General features: G+C 53.5%; 8 protein-coding genes across 8 annotated transcripts; 4 read left to right on the plus strand and 4 right to left on the minus strand.

Annotated features, from left to right (window-relative positions):
- Positions 1-917: 917 nt before the first annotated feature.
- Positions 918-2,506, plus strand: A1O3_03714 (uncharacterized protein; the record flags this gene model as incomplete). Its single annotated transcript, XM_007733849.1, has 3 exons — positions 918-1,295; positions 1,371-1,424; positions 1,478-2,506. The coding sequence occupies 3 exons, from the start codon at positions 918-920 to the stop codon at positions 2,504-2,506; spliced, it is 1,461 nt and encodes a 486-aa protein (XP_007732039.1).
- Positions 2,507-2,627: 121 nt separating this feature from the next.
- Positions 2,628-3,763, minus strand: A1O3_03715 (uncharacterized protein; the record flags this gene model as incomplete). The annotated part of the gene is made up of 5 exons (XM_007733850.1): positions 2,628-2,715; positions 2,779-3,019; positions 3,054-3,168; positions 3,225-3,535; positions 3,631-3,763. The coding sequence occupies 5 exons, from the start codon at positions 3,761-3,763 to the stop codon at positions 2,628-2,630; spliced, it is 888 nt and encodes a 295-aa protein (XP_007732040.1).
- A 1,547-nt stretch (positions 3,764-5,310) lies between these two features.
- Positions 5,311-6,387, plus strand: A1O3_03716 (uncharacterized protein; the record flags this gene model as incomplete). Its single annotated transcript, XM_007733851.1, has 1 exon — positions 5,311-6,387. The coding sequence occupies one exon, from the start codon at positions 5,311-5,313 to the stop codon at positions 6,385-6,387; it is 1,077 nt and encodes a 358-aa protein (XP_007732041.1).
- Positions 6,388-7,165: 778 nt separating this feature from the next.
- A1O3_03717 (shikimate dehydrogenase) lies at positions 7,166-8,176 on the minus strand (the record flags this gene model as incomplete). Its single annotated transcript, XM_007733852.1, has 1 exon — positions 7,166-8,176. One exon carries the CDS (start codon positions 8,174-8,176, stop codon positions 7,166-7,168), a length of 1,011 nt encoding a protein of 336 aa, XP_007732042.1.
- A 910-nt stretch (positions 8,177-9,086) lies between these two features.
- On the plus strand, positions 9,087-10,079 carry A1O3_03718 (uncharacterized protein; the record flags this gene model as incomplete). Its single annotated transcript, XM_007733853.1, has 2 exons — positions 9,087-9,214; positions 9,455-10,079. 2 exons carry the CDS (start codon positions 9,087-9,089, stop codon positions 10,077-10,079), a joined length of 753 nt encoding a protein of 250 aa, XP_007732043.1.
- A 763-nt stretch (positions 10,080-10,842) lies between these two features.
- On the minus strand, positions 10,843-12,949 carry A1O3_03719 (uncharacterized protein; the record flags this gene model as incomplete). Its single annotated transcript, XM_007733854.1, has 7 exons — positions 10,843-10,888; positions 10,953-11,093; positions 11,180-11,544; positions 11,683-11,742; positions 11,829-11,956; positions 12,024-12,129; positions 12,254-12,949. 7 exons carry the CDS (start codon positions 12,947-12,949, stop codon positions 10,843-10,845), a joined length of 1,542 nt encoding a protein of 513 aa, XP_007732044.1.
- A 1,069-nt stretch (positions 12,950-14,018) lies between these two features.
- Positions 14,019-16,160, minus strand: A1O3_03720 (uncharacterized protein; the record flags this gene model as incomplete). The annotated part of the gene is made up of 5 exons (XM_007733855.1): positions 14,019-14,651; positions 14,774-15,141; positions 15,257-15,432; positions 15,515-15,805; positions 15,976-16,160. 5 exons carry the CDS (start codon positions 16,158-16,160, stop codon positions 14,019-14,021), a joined length of 1,653 nt encoding a protein of 550 aa, XP_007732045.1.
- Positions 16,161-16,694: 534 nt separating this feature from the next.
- On the plus strand, positions 16,695-18,077 carry A1O3_03721 (uncharacterized protein; the record flags this gene model as incomplete). The annotated part of the gene is made up of 8 exons (XM_007733856.1): positions 16,695-16,761; positions 16,817-16,861; positions 16,935-17,007; positions 17,095-17,315; positions 17,371-17,449; positions 17,498-17,546; positions 17,609-17,690; positions 17,797-18,077. The coding sequence occupies 8 exons, from the start codon at positions 16,695-16,697 to the stop codon at positions 18,075-18,077; spliced, it is 897 nt and encodes a 298-aa protein (XP_007732046.1).
- Between the last annotated feature and the right edge of the window lie 495 nt (positions 18,078-18,572).

Consider the following 18,572-nt stretch of genomic DNA (forward strand, 5'->3'; position numbering starts at 1 on the left):
GGAGCCAAACTAGACATGGTAGTCAATCAGAACACAGTCCATGGTGGCCGGAAAATACATCGTAGGTGCATGGTACCACTATGGTGGCACCTAAGTCAGGGAACGCGGGTGGCATGATCTTAGCACCTATGTAATCTGCGGCCTTGGGCAGAGCTAGGTGCCTAATAGGTGCCTACTAGGGGTCCTGAGGACAATGACGGGGGATAGATTCGCCTAATGGGCTAGGGGCTAGGGCGCCTCTAAGCCCCTAAGCCCTCCACGCCAAGCACCGCCTGGTGGATGCCTGGTTTACGGAGAAGTTGGAGGAGTACGGAGTCAGTAGATTCCTATAGGCTGTTTAGGTCGTACTACTAATTGGTGTGACACGTGACTTCTTGTCTGGCTCAATTGCACTTGCCTCGGTCAGAGTTCGCCTCTTTCTCCCTTCAATGCAATCACTGCAGGCAGTGTTGATCTTGATCTCCTATGACCTCCCAACCTCCCGCTATAAGCATTGCGGATTCTGTCCAGTCCGATGGTAGTCGCTCCGTCGAGGCTCCCCCCACCTTCCCCCCGGGCTGGAAGAAGCGACTGCGCAAGTCGAGGGGAACAGGGCTCAGGTCCAAGTCAGGCTGGTGCGTCCCCCCCAATGCGAGAGGATTTGAGTCATGTTATGACTGATGCGCTTGGCTAGTATCACATGCCGGAAGAGGCATCGGAAATGTGACGAACAGCGTCCGGACTGTGGCAATTGTCAAAAGATATGCCGTGCCTGCGTGTGGCCAGATCCAGACAGTCCTGGCGCGGCGAGGCCACCATCAGAGGGAACCGACAGGAGTCGGCTTGCAGTGCATGAACCTGAGTCCTTGCCCTTGCGCGAGCCAGAGCCGGGGCCTGAGCCCGAGCCCGAGCTCGATCACGAAGTCCTCGCTGGAAACATGAATGGCTATGCTGAGCAGCAAATCCTGTTGGATTTCAACCACAACTCCATGTTTTCCCCAGAAACCTATCAACGGTACAATTATTCTCCGGTCCTTGAAACGAGCCCCGACTGGACTGCTGATCTTGCGTCGGCGAGGTGGTTCAACCTCCTCACTGCCGATGTAGGCGGCGTCACAGGCTCATTGTCCCGGATCAACACGTCCACCAGTGCCAGCGTTGATTCAGGACCTGTGCATGATCTTAACCCAGCTGGCTTGGCTAACTCGGAGGACAACCATGTCCACGCTCGCCCACGCTCGGAATCGGTCGAAGTTTGGCAGTCAGAAAAGGACTTGCAACTCACTGCTCTTGAACTGTCTGTTTTCCAGAATTTCGTTAGACGATGCTCCCTTTGGGTATTCCTCCCCCTTTCTGGGAGCCGGATCTGGTGCTGATTGTCCCATGCGCAGTTGGATCTCTTTGACCCCCAGCAAAGCTTTGCAGCATATGCCACTCGTCTGGCGGTAGGTGCCCTTAACCGAGAAGTTGGTGCTGTACTCATGGCTTCCCTGTGTAGCTCCGGAATGAAGGTCTGATGAAAGCCATATTAGCCCTTTCGGTGCAGCACACTATCCATCTGAACCGGCGCCACCGGACGGAAACTACCCTCGACTCGAACCAAGCCGTCCAATACTACCATGACACCCTTCGTTACGTGCAGACCGCGCTGCAATACACCAGCTACACCCTGTCGGAAGAGCTGATCGCCACCTCTTTGATCATTTCCACCTATGAAATGATGCATCAGTCTCACCAGGAATGGCAACGCCACCTTAAGGGTATCTTCTGGATTCAACGTTCTCAGAATATCAATGGACTGTCCAAAGGCATTCGGCACGCCGTGTGGCGCGCATGGCTTCGTCAAGAAGTATGGGCAGCTTTCAAGGAGCGCCGGAGATGCCTGAGCTACTGGCGCGATCCGAAAGACTTTGGCGATCAGGATCAGCATGAATTGGCGGATTCGGCCACCCTCCTCCTGCGAGAGGCAGTCAACTACTATGCCGAGGGCGGTGCGCCGGAAGGAACAGACGCGACAATGGGTCTTCAAGAGCAGTACAGAAGTCAAAGAGCCGGCCAGCTGCTGGCCCTGTTGGATCGGTGGAAGAGCCATTTGGGCGCCGAATACAAGCCGCTCCCCGGCCCTGACACCGGGGCGGTTTTTAGGCCGATCTGGATCCATCCGTCCAGGTTTGGCGCGGCTCTTCAGATATCTTACTTTGCGCGCCTCATCATACTTATGCATCGCCCGGTGAGTGCCGGCTTTGACAGCTACTCCAAGTTGCAGCGAGAGCTGTCTAGCGTGGTCTCGATGATTTGCGGGATTGCCATGGCGTTGGAAGATGAGGGTTGCCAGATCATTTCCTCACAATGTCTGTTTGCGGCCGGACTCTCTGTGACCGACGACAATCAACGGAACGAGATCATTTCTTTGATTGAATCCTGTGAAGAACGCAGTGGTTGGCCCATGTCTGCCCTACAAGAAGACCTACGCAAGGCATGGAGCAAAGTTGACGGAGTGGGTACGCCCAACGAACAACAAGGCTGAAAATAACCCGCACTTTTTTTGGGAAGATATGAAGAAAGCCATCAGTATCCTCTATGACAGGCATCACAGCGCCTGACTCTGGCCCAAACCTTCGAGAGACGGCACACAGTCGCACCGTGGATCACCATGCGCCGACGCTACCTGCGACTGGAATGTCAATGCCGGTGGTATAGCTCGCCGAGTCCGAAAGAAGGTACACATAAGCTCCTCTGCCGACTAGTCAGTCTCAGTTCCTCGAGGGGTGGAGTCATCGGGAAGGGGCCTGCAATTACCCAAGCTCTTGCGGCAAGGCCAAACGAGGCATGCCACGCCAATACTTCATTTTCGTGTCCCAATCGGGCGCATCTCGGACGTGATACGACAATTCGGTCAAGATGAAACCTGGCGAGACACTGTTGACGCGGATGGAGTGATCGGCCCATTCCATGGCCATGGTTTTGGCCATGCTCCTGATGGCTGCCTTCGTGGCCGAGTAAGGTGTCGAAGGCACGGTCTGTGACCCAATCAGCATGCCTGTCCTCTCGCCCGAAGGTGTGGCCTTCATGACTCGCCTTGTTTGCGCCGTAGGAGGCCATAGACGCAGTCATGACGATTGAGCCTTTTGTGTTTAACTTGAGGAACATTCTTGCGGCCGCAGTTGCACAATTCCAGGTTCCCATCACCTATACATGGCACATCAGTGGAAGTTCAGTGACTCGATCGAGACCGAATGACAGACGTTTATCTTCCAGAGTCTTTCCACCTCGGCTTGCGAGAAGTCCAAGGCTGATTTGTGGGCGGTAATGCCGGCGTTCGCCACCAACCCGTCTAGTCGATGAGTGGCCTCGACAATCGCGTCGAGACTTGACTCGACCTCGGCTTGATTGGTCACGTCCACTTTGATATGCTCCAGAGCGCCAGGATGCTTGCTTTGCAGCTCAAGGAACTCTTTACCCGGGTCTTTGATGTCGAGAGAGTATACGCGCGAGGCTGCATTGGCGAGACATGCCTCTGCCAGTGCCAGACCGATGCCTTGATTCGCGCCCGTGACTGGAAACATGCACCCAACCGGTGAGCAAAACCATACACAACAAGCGTAGAGAACGGGGGCCAGGCGGCTCCGAATCATGGATTGGCGATCTTACTGGCAATAACTTTGTCTTTCAATGTGACATTTAAGGATTGTGAGGCCAGAGGCATCCCGTTGGTTGACTTGGTGCCGTTGGTCGCAGCCACCCCTCCATTGGTGAGGGGAATATCCCCGTTGCTGTGTACCATTCTGCCAGAGTGTCGAAGGGGTCAAGAGGTGATGGTGGTGGGAGGTGGGAGGAGGAAGAGTCCGACTGGATGGCTATACAAGGGACGGGAAACCTAGTAATGGAAGAAACCAGAAATCAAGAGTTTGGAGACGCGTTTAACTCGTGACGAGCATGTCGATTTCACTCTAGTCTCCGGGTCCAGTTGATATCAGATCATGCCAACAGCCGTCTGCCCTCACCAGACCTAGGCCATATGACTTATGATTCTTGCCGGCACGGTACGGAATACAAGACTGCCATGCAATGAATGGTAAACCGGGGCGGAGGGAAGTCTGCGTCTCGAGGCTTGATGGTCTGTCTGTCTTGCAACCCAAATCCATCACCACGTGCTACCTCACGATCATGATTTCCTCTGGATGTGGATTGCCAGCCCGGGGGTCTATCGCATAGGTGTTAGTTATTGGTTCGTGGGTGGCGTCGACCATCATGGTGAGGAGTGAGGAGTGAGGAGAAGGCTTTAGTGGAACATGTAAGTAAACCAGGTCAAGTTCCCGAAAAGGATCGAGTGGGTCTGCACCGCGGCACGCGGTCATTCCAGGGGAAACCCGCCCATAGCTATGACCCATTCATTCCACCCAACTTCGAATGCTTTTGCGGCGGAACCTTCAACGTCTGTCATCCACCGCTTGGGGACCATTCTCGCCGTCGTCCTGATCTGGATCTGCCTCGGCTACATATGTGCTGTGACTACTACTATCGACATAGGATCGGGCGGGGTGGAGACTCAGTGCAGCCTAAGCCTTGCTGCGGCGCGACGACACGGGGTAAATTATTAGGGGCAGACTCTTCTTTATTGACGATCCACAATTCAGATACATGAGAGACTCTTCTGTCGACGATCCACAATTCACACACATGATCTTGAGGCTGAGGTGAATTGCGGCCACGCCAGCACACATATGATCTAACCCGAAGGCCGTCCATGCGGTACGGTACAACAAGCACCACTGGGACCATAAGACTTTGTATGCCTTGCCTGCGCCGAAATACCACTAGGACCAAAAGACTTTGTATCCCTGCGCTCAAGTACCACTGAGACCATAAGACCGTCAAACTTAGGCACATTCCCAGCTTTGTTCTTCAGCCAGAAGGGTGGTTTAGAAGGGTGGTTTAGGCACTATAGGCACACCTATATAGTCTGGCCTCTCCCCCATCCCCCTTTGATAGCGGACAGGGAACATCTCAACCTTTGACAAAGACTTCGTAAGCCTGCGCTCAACCTCGACCCCAGCCTTGTGGGTGAAGAGTGAAGCACTGTCGTCCGACGGATACCAGACTAGGTGTCTAGTGGGCATTGGACACTCTGACTCATTCAGCGTACCGCAACAAGCACACGAGCATTGGACACTCTGACTCATTCAGCGCACCGCAACAAACACCAACATACTCATTCAGCGTACCGCAACAAACACACGAGCATTGGACACTCTGACTCATTCAGTTCACCGCACATACACACGAGTATTGGACACTCTGACCCTTTCAACGCACCGCAACAACACCAACATGGTTCTCAAACCTGCCGTGGCCAGCATGTCGCTGGGGAGGGCATGGCTGCATAAATTGCCAAACAAGCTCGACCAGGCGGCCAGTCAGCACTTTCAAGGCGTGGAAATCTTCTACGAAGATCTGGAGTACTTTGCACGAGAACTGGCGTCATCGTCGTCGGGCACGTCTGCGGATCCAACAGCATCAGCAACACAATCATCGTCAGTATCACCACCACCATCACCATCTCAACTCCTCGAAGCGGCCACCACCATCCGCCAACTATGCCAGGATCGCAGCCTCACCATCATCGGAATGCAACCATTTCTGCACTACGAGGGCCTCATCGACCGACAAGAGCACGCGTCCCGGATCGAGAAATTGAAGCTATGGTTCCGCATCGCGCACTCCCTCGGCACCGACGTGATCCAGATCCCGTCCAACTTCCTCCAAGACGGCATCACGGGTGACCGGGACGTCCTGGTACAGGACCTGGTCGAGGTGGCCGACATGGGCCTCCAGGAGCGACCGGTGATCCGGTTCGCGTACGAGAACCTCTGCTGGGGCACGCACGTCGACACGTGGGAGAAGGCGTGGGATCTGGTGCGCCAGGTCGACCGTCCCAACTTCGGCATCTGTCTGGACACGTTCAACATTGCCGGCTCGGTGTGGGCGGACCCAGCCGCCGTGACGGGCAAGACGGCCGACGCCGACACAGCGTTGGCAGCGACCCTGGCTAAATTGCGGAAGGACATCGACGTGACTAAGGTCTTCTACGTCCAGGTCGTCGACGCCGAGCGCATGCGCACCCCACTGGTCCAAGGCCATGCTTTCTATGCGCCCGACCAGCCGGCCAGGATGAGCTGGTCGCGCAACGCCCGTCTGTTTGCTTTCGAGGAGGGCGGGTACCTCCCCGTCTTGGAAATCACCAGAACTATCTTGCAGGACCTGCGGTACCAAGGTTGGGTTTCTATGGAGCTCTTCTCGCAGTCCATGGCGGATCCGGATCCTTTGGTCCCGGAGACACATGCGCGAAGAGCCGCGGAGGCGTGGGAGAAATTGGGGAGAGAAATCGCTACTTGGGGGGTCGAATGATATGCTGTAAAGGCAACTGAGGCTCGAACAATGACATGCTGTAGGAGGCCACTGGGGGATCGAATAGTCATATACTATAGAGGAAGTCACTGGGACTCGAACCATCATACGCATAGAGGCTACTAGGGAACTCGAACAATGAACATGCTATAGAGGCTACTAGGGAACTCGAACAATGACTTGATATGGAGAAGTCCACTTGTCCTGTCGATAGAGGTAGTGGCCAGTCACTACGAAGCGACTACATACACCAACACCAACCACGTTGGTTGATTTTTACTTTGACATCGCATTCGCAGTCTAATTGATTCTTGCCTGTGGACATGGAATAGAGTATCATCATCGCTGCAAAATATATTCTGACCCATGACATGGAAGAGAGGACAGTACAGGGCCCATCACCACTGCCAAAGGTCAGGATGTCCAACTCAGGCACTAACTTAGGCATTCCCAGCCTTGCCCTTCAACCAGAAGGCTGGCATAGGCTCACCTATATAGTCAGGGCTCTATCCAATCCAATCCATCACATGCTGAATTTTACATGCTACCTTCGGGAGTTTATTAAACTATTCAGATTCAGGTTCATGTTCAGATTCAGATTCAGATGTAGACAGACACCGGCTCTCTGAAGATTCAGCCTGTAGGTGGATGCCTGTGGATGTGTAGAAAAGGCTAAGGCTAGGCCCTAGCACTTTGTTACTGTGATCGAATTGCTATTTCCCAAAGAGGCCAGTTCTGGACATTTTCCAGTTATAGCTTTCAACTACGAGATTAATACCTAAAAATTAATCCCCTTACTCTCCGATGCGGCCTTTTCAAGTACTTCCCAAGCCCCAGCAACATCCAACTTGGCCACGGCGTCCTCCCCTGCCCACAGACGGTACTGCTCTTGGATTTGGTGACCAATGATTTTGGTGCCATCCACCGTGGTCCAACCGTACTTGGCCCCCAGCTTCAAGGTCGATGTATTCCTGGGTTTGAAGCACATGTCTAGCAAGACTCCTTTGGGCTGTTGTGGTTGTTGAAGAAAGACCTCGAGAATCCGTCGGGCCTCAATCTCTTTAGGAGTGGTGGGTGGGAAGTCCGGCACCGTACCGACCACATAATACGGCGGTTCCAGTGTCTGTGCCTGTTCCACACTCTTGACGTGAACCAGTCTCAGTTCCTGCTTGAAGTCGGTCTTGGTCGTGTACGCTTTGGCGTCGGCAGCCAAATCGGCCACTTCTTGGTCATCTCGGTTGATAATGTAAATGACATTGCACTCCAGCCTGGCAAACAGAGCATAGACGGCAGCTCGACTGGCTCCGCCCGCTCCTATGATCAGGGCGGGTTTTTTGGGTGTCACCACAGCATTCGCATTGGCATTCGCAGTCGCATTCCTCAAGCAGCCTTCCACCCCGCGCCAGTCGGTGTTGGTGCCGCACAGTTTGCCCTCACTGTTCAAGTAGACGTTATTGCAGGCGCCGAGCGTGGTGGCCAGCTCGTCCAGCTCGTCCAGGTGGGCCATGACTGCCTTTTTATACGGCATGGTCACCACGCCGCCCGCGAACGTTGGAGCCCGGAACAGTTTCATCATGTCCTCCACAGTCGGGCATTCCACCGCCGAAAAAGTCCACGGCAGCCCCAGCGACGCCGCGATGAAGTTGTGCATGGCCGGCGCTATCGAATGCGTCACATTGATTCCTGCCAGATATGTATATTTCTGGTTGGGTTGGCTGGCGTCGACAATGCCGTTGGTGTTGGTGTTGCCGTTCAACTCGGCTTCACGGCCAGGTCCAGAAGCCGTCATGTTGAACTGTACCACTGACCGCGACGTATGTAGTTATCGAATCGAGTGTCGACCGGACAGTACTGTCTAGTCAGCCAGAGGCTTGGTTTGACAGGGAGAGCGAGCGACGTGATTATGGATCAGGCTGGCTGGATGAAGGAGGAGATCAGATAGATATACATGCACATGCACGCGGACACATACGTACAGGTGCACTGCTGACAGCCGTTGTTCAATCTAATCAGGTCTAATAGGCGGTTTCGATTTGCAAGTGCTCTGGTGCTTGGTCTAGCTTTTCCTTTATATTCTGCATAGGTCTCAAGCTTACCCTTGTCCTTGCCGTAAGGCGTGTTCCCGGAGCCCTCACGTTCGCCAGATGGAGCCTTGGAACACTCTACAGACCGACTCAGAATACCTAATCAAAAGTCATTCAGGGGTCGGTCGGCGCAGACAATTTCCTGAGTAGTTAGGTATAGATTTGGTCACGAATCGAATCGCTGTGAGCCTATCCGAGGACTTGGGGTCTATCCGTCGTCCAATATGGATATTTCCCATCAAATCAAATCAGAATTAGATAATCACCGAATCATTGAATTGAGGTATAGTGGATCCACTCAAGTGATTACCGTGAGCTGGACGCGAGACGCGGTCGTTGCGGACTACTCCTGAGCGGACTGACCACCCAACCACTGACTGACCACTGACGTTTCCTGGACCTTGAGTCCGGTCCCGCTGCATGTCATGCATGGGTCGAATATCTAGACAAGACTAGTTCTCTCTTGGAAACATGGTCAGTTGATGCTTGGAGTGTTCGAGAGGTTCAAATTTGAAGAAAAGGGGAAAAGAAAGAACCTTTTACAAGAAAAGGAGTGGCGAAACTAGAAGCGAGGAGAAGCAAGGCAACGGAAAATCAACAGCAAAATCAACAGCAATGCCGGATCTGCATAGTCTCCCAGCTGGGTCACGGCCTGAAAAGGCCATCAGAAACAACGGTCCGGACGAGCTGGCTCTGGAACGATACAAGCTGCGCGAACTGGCTGAAGGATGGCCTTGTTACCGGTAAGTTTTGCTCTTTGAAGTCAGATAGCAGAGCGAGAGGAGGACCATCTGTCATCGACCAAGTTAGTGTGGGTGGTGTTGGTGTTTGTTGGTATTTGTTGGTTGTGTTGGTGTTTGGGAAATTTCCATTCCTCCTTCCTTTTCTTTACATCTTTTTGGATCGATCTCGATCTCGATCTCGATCTAGCTCTAGCTAGCCAACGAGACACCCACGCTGACTTGACTGGGCCGAACCACCAGTGATGCCTGCGAATGGGAAAATCTGCGATCCATCTTCCACCCGTCGGCGTACATCTACACGACGTGGACAGGGCGGACATTCCACCTGGACTTCATCAAAGCGTCGCAAGCGGGCATGGACAAAGGGGCGTTCATCATGCACCGCTGCCACGGGACGACGACGGACATCTCGCCGGACGGGACGCGCGCCGTGACCAAGATGAAGGCGACCATCACGCAACGATTCACCATCGACGGCTGCGAGGTGGACGCCGAGTCGGACTGCCGGTTCTGTTTCTTCTGGGCGAAAAACACCGACGTCGAGACCGACGTCAACACCGGGGTCAGCACCCCCGGCGCGGATTACGGGAAATGGCAAGCCCGATTCGTGCGCCATTGGTACGAGAAGGACAAGCTGCTGCCGGTCAATCCGGCCAAAGTCCCCGTGCTGGACGACGCGAAGCTGCAGTCTTTCCCGAGCGGATACCGCTATCTCGCCTACTGTCAGGAAGCTACCATGGGAGTCACGGTCATGAAGGATATGCCGGGCCATCGAAGGGAAGGCAACAACCCGAATGGCTTGAAGCATGACGAGTTATACTGGCAGGCCAAATCTTGGGTCGAGGGGAGGGAAATCAAGCTCTAATTACAGGAGATATTCAGCATGTCGCGGGTTGGGAGGTAATTGCGGCCCTGTGATGGATTCTAAGTTCTTGATTACTGTACCCCACACAGCTAAACCAAATTTTGGTGTGGATGTCAGTTGTAGAATCCCTTCTGTGGTCTTTTCTTCATAGAGTGTCACATCTTGACCGCGGGCAAATCAAAAACCTGGGATCAAGGGAAGGGAAAAGGAGACGGAATAGAGGAAAATTATAACAAGTAAATCAGAATTGCCTGCCCTGTCCCCGTATTCATGCATGAAGTCATGGAATTTATGTACTGTACTGTACTGAGACAGCCTACCTAGGTTGATCGTGAGGACGACGGAGGAAAGTGATGGTTAACACACTTTGAAATACAGTACCCTTCTACCTGAGTAGCTTGCTTGGATGTTTCTTTTTATAAAGAAGGGAGCTGCAGCGGCCGCCGGGGACGTAGAGAGCTAGCTACACAAGTAAACATGTCCCTCGGCGATATTTTCACGCTTACGGGGCCAGCTGGGCACTCGGATGGGCTTGATCCAGGTGCGGGTGATATAGGTACATTAACTGAATGAATAAATGGTATTCATCTTCTACCTAAATTTGAAACAACACGACCGAAACAGGAAGTCGATGGGATACATCTATCCCGGGGGGCGGGTCGGCGAGGATACGCATGTACAGTATCGGTAGAGTTTCTGGTCAGGCAGTCGACAGCCACATTGTACATGAACCAATCCATCAGGCCTTCTCTTTCCCGGAGGCTTAACCCGAGTATCTGTGGCGCTTGTTTTGTTTGTCCGTCTCGTCTCTGGGAGGGGAGTTCAGTCAGTCTAATGTCCTGTACTGCTAGAAGGATGATGGGATGGCCTGACCTCAAACCAGACATGATTTCGACGCTCATGTCACCCAGGGCGTAGGCCGGATCCGTCAAGGCCAATTTGTCTCGGCGACGATTCTCTAGTCTCATGCCGGTCCAATTGATGGCCAACAGACAAAGATACACGCACAGCATACTAGCACGAGAGTCAGATTCGTAATCAATGGTTGAAAATAGCGGCAGCAGGGAAAGAGGAATGAGCGAATTGGAGTATGTACGTACCACATGACAAATGTCAGACCGGTGTGAAATCTCGGGCTCTCGCTTTGCAGGAAGGTCTGCGGACAGATGATGTTGATGGCGCAATAACAAACGAACGTCAGTGAGGTGGTGACTTGCTTCTTGGTGAAACCTCCGATGTTGGCCGCGATGACCGACATGATGACATTGTAATTGCATCCCGCGGCAGAGAGAATGATGACTGCGCCCAGCCTTCGCGATTTGTACTCGACTTCAGATGGCGTCACATATAAGATGATGGTGCCAATTAGAGCAATGATGGTCGCAATCGCCGTGAGAGGCTGCTTGCAGTTTCGGAGTCGACGGACGTAGCTGGGGGGGAAAGACACCAGAAGTACTGCCACAGTCTGATGATGGATGCATGGCGCCGGTCAGTAACAGGATCAGGACCAGGGTCAGTAACAGGATGAGTAACAGGATCAAGGATCAAGATCGACTCCCCTGAAACCGAGGATGTTACGGGACTGGCGGCAACTGAAACTCACTTGGATGGCATAGTTGGGTGCAGACAGTAGTTGAGCTTTCAACGCGGTATAACCGAACCCCTGTGTTAGGTCCGTCAGTAGGCGATCGATCAATCAGACTAGAAGAGGAAGAGAACAAGTCAGAGGCGAAGCATCCTGTTGCGTACCTTGATGATGATTCCGAGGAAATTGGTCGTCACACTCCCGGCAACCTGAGAGAAAAACATGGAAGCCAGAATCAACCAGACTCGGAAGTCGGTCAAGGCTTCTCTGAACTGTTCCCACTTGAAAGTTGCTATTAAGACAATGAGTTGGGTTGTTCAGTCAGGGTACGAAAAAGAGGAGAGGAGGGAGTTTCTGACTGTTTTTGATTCCCGTCTGGTCTTTGGCCACTCGTTCAATGGCCACGGCCCTCTCGCGTTCGTTCAACCATGTAACCTCACTGGGTGTATCTGGCAGAAAGAAAAACTGCAATGTTCAGACAAACGACCACAGTCAGTCTCAATATGTTCCTCATGATTCATGATTGGATTGGGGACCAAGCACCCGACATGTCATCAGGACAGTGGCGCGACAATTGAACGTGACTTACCATGATGGTGCCCAAGATGCAAGTACACAGCCCCAAAAGCAGGAAGATGAGTTGCCAGGGTACAAGCGGGCCGCCCTTCACTTGGCCGAGCCCCCAGAAGACGACCAGGAAAGGGATGGGCAGAGCTCCGTTCAGCACAGTCCACAGGCCAAGTCGAGCGGGTTGCTCTCGATGAGTATACCACATGGTCGTGATGAGGAGGAGACCGGGCACGAGGACGGATTCGAAGAGGCCCAGCAGGAACCTCAACGCGGCCAAAGACGCAAACCCCTTCGCGCCCATGCAGCCCAACAAGGTGCACCCCCAAAGAAAGTAGGCGACGCCCAACAGTTTGCCCACATGGAAGCGCTGCAGGATGGGCCCGGCAAAGAACGAGCCCAACAGACAGCCAAAGTAGAAGATGGACACGGCCCAGGAATATTCTTGGTCCACCAAGCCCAGGTCTTCTCGAAGGCCGTATGTTGCCGCAGATCCCAGGCCGGCCTTGTCCACATATTGCATCCCGCAGGCCACCGCGGCGAGCGGCAAGATTCGCAGGTCGATCTTGCGGAGGACCGCATTGCTCTCTTCTTCGGTGAAGGCAAGTTCTTGGTTGGCCAGCCCCTGGATGGCAATGTCGCCGCCGCCGCCGCCCGCGGCGAATTCGACCTGGCTGCCGAGCGGCTTGGTCGTGAGCTCAACGTCTGGAGGTTGCATGGTGGCTGGGGCTGGCGTGGCGGCTGTTCTGTTGTCGAACGATCGGACTGAGCGGTTTGGGATCGCTGAGATGAAGAGCAAGTCACATACTCCGTACTCTCAGACGAATACCACGGTCGTGGATTTCTTTTTAAAACTGTTCACCAAGTGCCCCTGCTCCTGGGGCCCCACTGGCAGTGCCACGTTCTGTACCAATTGATTAATGTCCACGAGCTCAAGGCTAGGAAGGTCTCGTCACGCGGTCCCCCGCAAGTCTGGGGAAAGGGAACAATAGGACGGAGAGAGGCGAGCGTACATACTGTAGTATGTACTCCATACATACTGTCATTTCCAGGAATGAAAATTTCAGGGAGGTTTCCCCCACAGAGTGCCGCATACTGTAACTGTCATAGCTTTAGGCCTCACGAGCCCCCCACACCCATCTGGCTAGGGTCGCCAGGGGTGGAGAGCGACCCCGAGACGCGTCTAGGGCCTGGGCTTTCCTCGACCCAGTCCACCGGAGGCAAGCTGATATTGACTTTGTCAACGTTGTCTTGTCGCGCAACGGAAGATTCAACAGCCACTTCTCCACAGTCAGTGTCTGTAGGCTCGGTTCTGAAAGTAGCCAAGATCTCCTGGTAGATTAAGTGGTGTTTTGGACGAGATTCAAGCAATCCTCTCTTCTTTCACTTCCAGTTTCGTGATAAAATGATTGAACTCGGTCAACATCGTCAAACGGGATATGGACACCGATGACTGTGGACTGCAGCGCAGTTGTCTTGGTGCACGAGGTCTTCTACTAGAAAGGACCAGGAAACTATGAAAGGTTGAAAAGTTCTATACTTTCTATTAAAGGGGTATAGAGTGAGCCTAGACTATATACAGTAGGTGTACCTATACTAGCCTTCTAGTTAAAGGGTAAGGCTAAGAATGCTTAAGTTAGTGCCTAAGTTTGATGGAAATAAATCGCTCGATGGCACCGAAGATTAGGTATTAAGGACTTAGGGACCTTCTCCAACTTGGACTGGAGTGTGTACTGTCCAGGAAGCTCACATCCCTCTCCTACAGAACTACCAGTACTGGCAGCTAGCTAGCTACCAGGCCGGGCCATAAAACCATCCAGCGCGGCAGCGAGTCTATCCATTCCGACTCGAGCCGCCAGCTTCCACACCGTGTCTCGACGACCGTAGGCGCGAGGATCCAGACTCTGCACATAGACATCTTCTCCCGTGCAAGGAGGTCCGTAGACCCGAGCACCGCCTGTGTCAGCACTGTGCTTCTGATAAGGATCGTCCCCATGCACGAAGGCGATGACGTCGCTGGCGAACCGCTGAGCCGATGTCTGCTGCTCGGGGCTCAAGTAGTCGTTGAAGTTCTGGAATAGAAATGCCACGTCCAGGATATGCGTCGACTCGCCCCGGTAGGGCCCGTCCCACGGATTCGGCTCGTTGAAATGATACACAAAGGCCGACTGGGGCCACGCGCGTGCGATGGTCAGCGTGGACGCATAGAACCTGACGTCGGTCATGAATCTTAAGATGTTGTTCATGGCTTCGTCGTCCGAGGTTGAGGTGGGCGAGTTGGAACGGGGGTTGATATTGTAGCTTGCGAGGATCGCTTCAACTACGTCTGGGGAGTCTTTGAGGTCGGTGGTTAATGATCGTGCGAACGATGCGGCAATGTCTGTCTTTCTGGACTGTAGGGCTAAGATGAAGATGCTTCCCTGTGGCCGATGGATAAGACATGTGAGTTCGGTTCCTTATTCACGATAGGGGTGACGTGATGGGATGTGATGTGCTGTGATGTGGTACGCTCTTGATACTATTAGGAGAGTACAGTACTTACGTCGAATTGACAATCACCCAGCATGAGTCGACGGCACCACTGCGTGCCTGGCACTTGAGCTGCAATATTTGGGGCAGTCCATTGTGCAAAGTCGACGCTGGAGGTGACGACGTCCCCATCCAGCACTGGGAGTAACGGCATACTGGGGCCCACACTGGCAAGAACAGTGTCCGGATCGACAGCCAGGAGGGCATTCAACTGGTCTGAAGGAGATTTTGTCGTGGCGATGTTGAGTGCGCTGGCGAGCTGGCTGTATGTCCCCTCGGCGACCGGAAGTGGAAGCGGCTTCATCAGCAGGGAGTTGCCGCTCATCGCCACCAGCTGCTTGAAGAGCGGTTCCTTCGACAGGAGGTGCAGGGTACACGATACTGTCAAGGATACATTAATCACAACGCGAGGTCAATGATATGGAAAGGGACCTCCACATCCTCTTCAGGAGCCGAGTAAAACAAGGTCATCTCATCTAGAGTCACTGCCACTTACCGCCGCCCGCACTCTCGCCGATCACCGTGACCTGCTCAGGGTCGCCGCCGAAGCCGGCAATGTTCTGCCGAATCCAGAGCAGGGCGGTGCGCTGGTCTCGGAGGCCTCGATTGGCCTTGACCCCGGCCTCGCGCAGACTCGACGAGTCGAGAAACCCATAAGCTCCCAGACGATAACTGGTGGTGGTGGTGGTCGGTCAGCTTGGACGATCGGATGGACGTGGGATAAAACGATAAGGTACTGTAAGGCCCCACTCACTTCACCTGGACGCCGATGACGGGCTTTTGCAGCTGCTTGCTGAGACTTACGATCCGAGTCAAGTCGTATTGTGGCCAGGCATTGGATCCGAGCATAAATCCGCCTCCGTGGATAAACACAAACACTGGCAAGGGGCGGAATTCGGATTGGGATTGCTGGGTCGGGGTCGGGAGATAGAGGTTCAGATTCAGACAATCTGTTACCGACGTCTCGAACTTGCCGTGGGCCAGGCTCTTCTGGATTAGGCTGAGTTCCAGATCACACGCCACTGGCGGAGACACCGCAGAAGGGCTGTACAATAGATTCCGTCAGTCACATACCGTACAGTACAGGACATACAGCCTTGCAGTGCACATATAGTACAGTAGTAGTAATAACGTTCGCCTCATGCAGTAAGTCATAGGATCGTTGGACATCCGGGATCCTGTCATCCCATCCGCCACTAGGGACAACTAACTAACCCAGATCTGGTCGCGTCGACAACCCCGTCTTCGGCTGCTTGTTGGCCGTAGCCGTACAATTCGGGCTCGGCAAACCCGTGGTTCAAGGTGGCATACTTGAGGCCGCGGAAGACAATCACTCCGTCTTCTTCGATCACCTTGATGACTCCCAAGGTTGCATGTCGGAAGTCATTGGTCTTGGTCATCTTGAAGACGCGTAGCGTAGCTCAGAGACAGTTGGATCGCGATCGCAGGGAAGAGTGGTCAGTGGTCAATGTTCAGAGTGCTGGGCTATTGAATACTACCAGACCAGACCAGACCACACCCGGAATGACATTTGCGAGCTACGCATCATTTATTGTGTGGTGTATGGTGTGCGTGTGTGTGCTGCAACCCCCAGCGGAAGAGGACGAGGACGTGGGGTAACACCGTCTCTTCGTCTGGATGATTGTGGGGCATGTCCTGTATCTGTACCTACGTACCATACCTGAACTTAGATGACCACCCAGCCGCAGTACTGGTATCTATTACTGAGTAATAGCTTTGGGGTTCCCTGTATGCTTCCGTTTGCGGGGTGGTGAGTGGTGACCCCCGGTCTTGCGGAGAGAGAGAAGTTCACTTCTCGAGTTGCTTGTACATACATACCCATACCATAGCCTTCAACCCGCCAATGGTGCCTGAAACATCCATTCGCTTGACTTCCTAAACTGATTGCCTGGGGCACAACACATACTCGAAAGATGGCCCAGATCCCAGTTCGACAAGACGTGTTGGCCACCTTAAAAGGCCGAACCATTCTGATCACAGGTATGGAACAGTGCTTCGGCTGTGTCGCGGGTGAGGGCTGATATCAGCGTGTTAGGCGGCGCCAACGGCATAGGCCGACAGACGGTTTTGTTGTTACACGGTTCGACCAGCACCAGCACCATCATCATCCACACGATACAGGTGCAGGTCGCCACTGACAGAGCTGCAAACAGGTTATGGAGCGAATGTAATTGTCGGCGATCTCGACGTCGCCAGGGGCGAATCCTTACTCGAAGAGATTGGCGGGTGAGTGAGTTCCCATCCATATCCACGGCAGCATCGCGTAGTGTGTAGCTGTATCTGAGGCTGAGGCTGACAGAAAGACTCTGGCAGAGCTGGCCTGTTCCAAAAGACCGATGTCACCAATTGGGAGTCACTCAGGGCGCTGTTTGAGGCAGCCAAGGCCAAGTACGGCGCAATCGATGCCGTTCTGGCCAACGCCGGTGTCCCGGAGCGACCCCCGTTCCTCTTCGACGAGACGCTGGACGAGAACGGGCTGTTGAAGGAACCTGACTTCCGCCTCATCGATATCAATGTGAACGGGGTGATGAGAAGTAAGTCCAGCCAGAGCGATTCCAATCTTTCTTTATCCCTACTGAGACGGCCCAGCTGCAAAGCTTGCTTTACACTACTTTGCCAAAAGCCCCACGCCGGGGGGAGCGTTGGTGATAACCGGGTCTGCAGCATCGTAAGTGTGTCTGTTCCTACAGCCCGTCTACAGGCTGATCCATCAAAGGTATTTTGCTTCACCGCCGATTGTACGGTACGGTGCAGCCAAGCATGCGGTAAGCAAACCTCTGTCTCAGGCTTTGCACCTACACGTCAGTAACCTGGCCGATATACTTAGCTTCTGGGTCTACTGCGTGCCGCTGCCGCAATGACGAAGCCGGCAAATGTGCGAGTGAACCTGGTTGCTCCGTGGATGACTGGTACGTACGACAGACGAGCCCATCTCGAGAGTTCTATGTCTCTGGAGATGTATGTAATGTGTTAGAGTGAAAAAGAAAGACTGACGCCAGTACTCCGTACACACAGCCACCGAGTTCAGTTCCGAAACCAGCGAGATCTGGGGCGACTTACCATTGAACACGGCCCAAGAAGTGGCCGAGGCACTCTGCGTGGCTGCTGCAGACAAGTCTCTTCACGGACGAGCACTCTATGTGGCCAAGGAAATTGTCGACTTTGAACTTCCGTTACACCAGACCAGGGAGAGCTGGATGACGGCCAAGCAAGCGGCGTGGTTTGAGCAAGGCAGAGAACGGCTGGCCGTGGGCATGGGGCTTCCAGGGGATCATTATCTCGCAGATGCTGTGTAGACTCTACCGAGTAGATCAGACTGCCGTGCTGTAGCCCCAACAGCAACATCGTCTGATAGAAAAGGATAGGCATAGGTATAGATAGCCGTCAGTGTGCTAAGTATGTGTTCGCGGCTGATCCCTGCAATGGACGCCCCTGCATAGAATTCTACTCCTCAGACTAGATGTGTATTTTAGGGTGCAGTCACTGAGAACCGTGGTGAGCAGGCCACATTGTCATTGTATAATAAGAACTCCCGTCTACATTATTGGAGACGACTTTTACCCATACAGTAAGTAATTGGGTGCTGTGAGCCTGAACCTGAGCCTGAGAATGCATCTCTCAAAGGTTGAATTATTCCCGGTTCGTTCAGGGGTATTCTGGTCATTGTTGGAACTCCACCAAATCTGGTCCTGGTCTTCCGCCAAAAGGGTGGGTGGGTGCAATCTTCGCTTGGTCCGATTGCTCTGCTTCTTGTGGTGTGGTGTAGTCAAAATTGTTCAAAAGAGTTGCTG

The sequence above is a fragment of the Capronia epimyces genome, assembly GCF_000585565.1.
Source record: "Capronia epimyces CBS 606.96 chromosome Unknown aczIQ-supercont1.3, whole genome shotgun sequence".
Taxonomy (NCBI): Eukaryota; Fungi; Ascomycota; class Eurotiomycetes; order Chaetothyriales; family Herpotrichiellaceae; genus Capronia; species Capronia epimyces.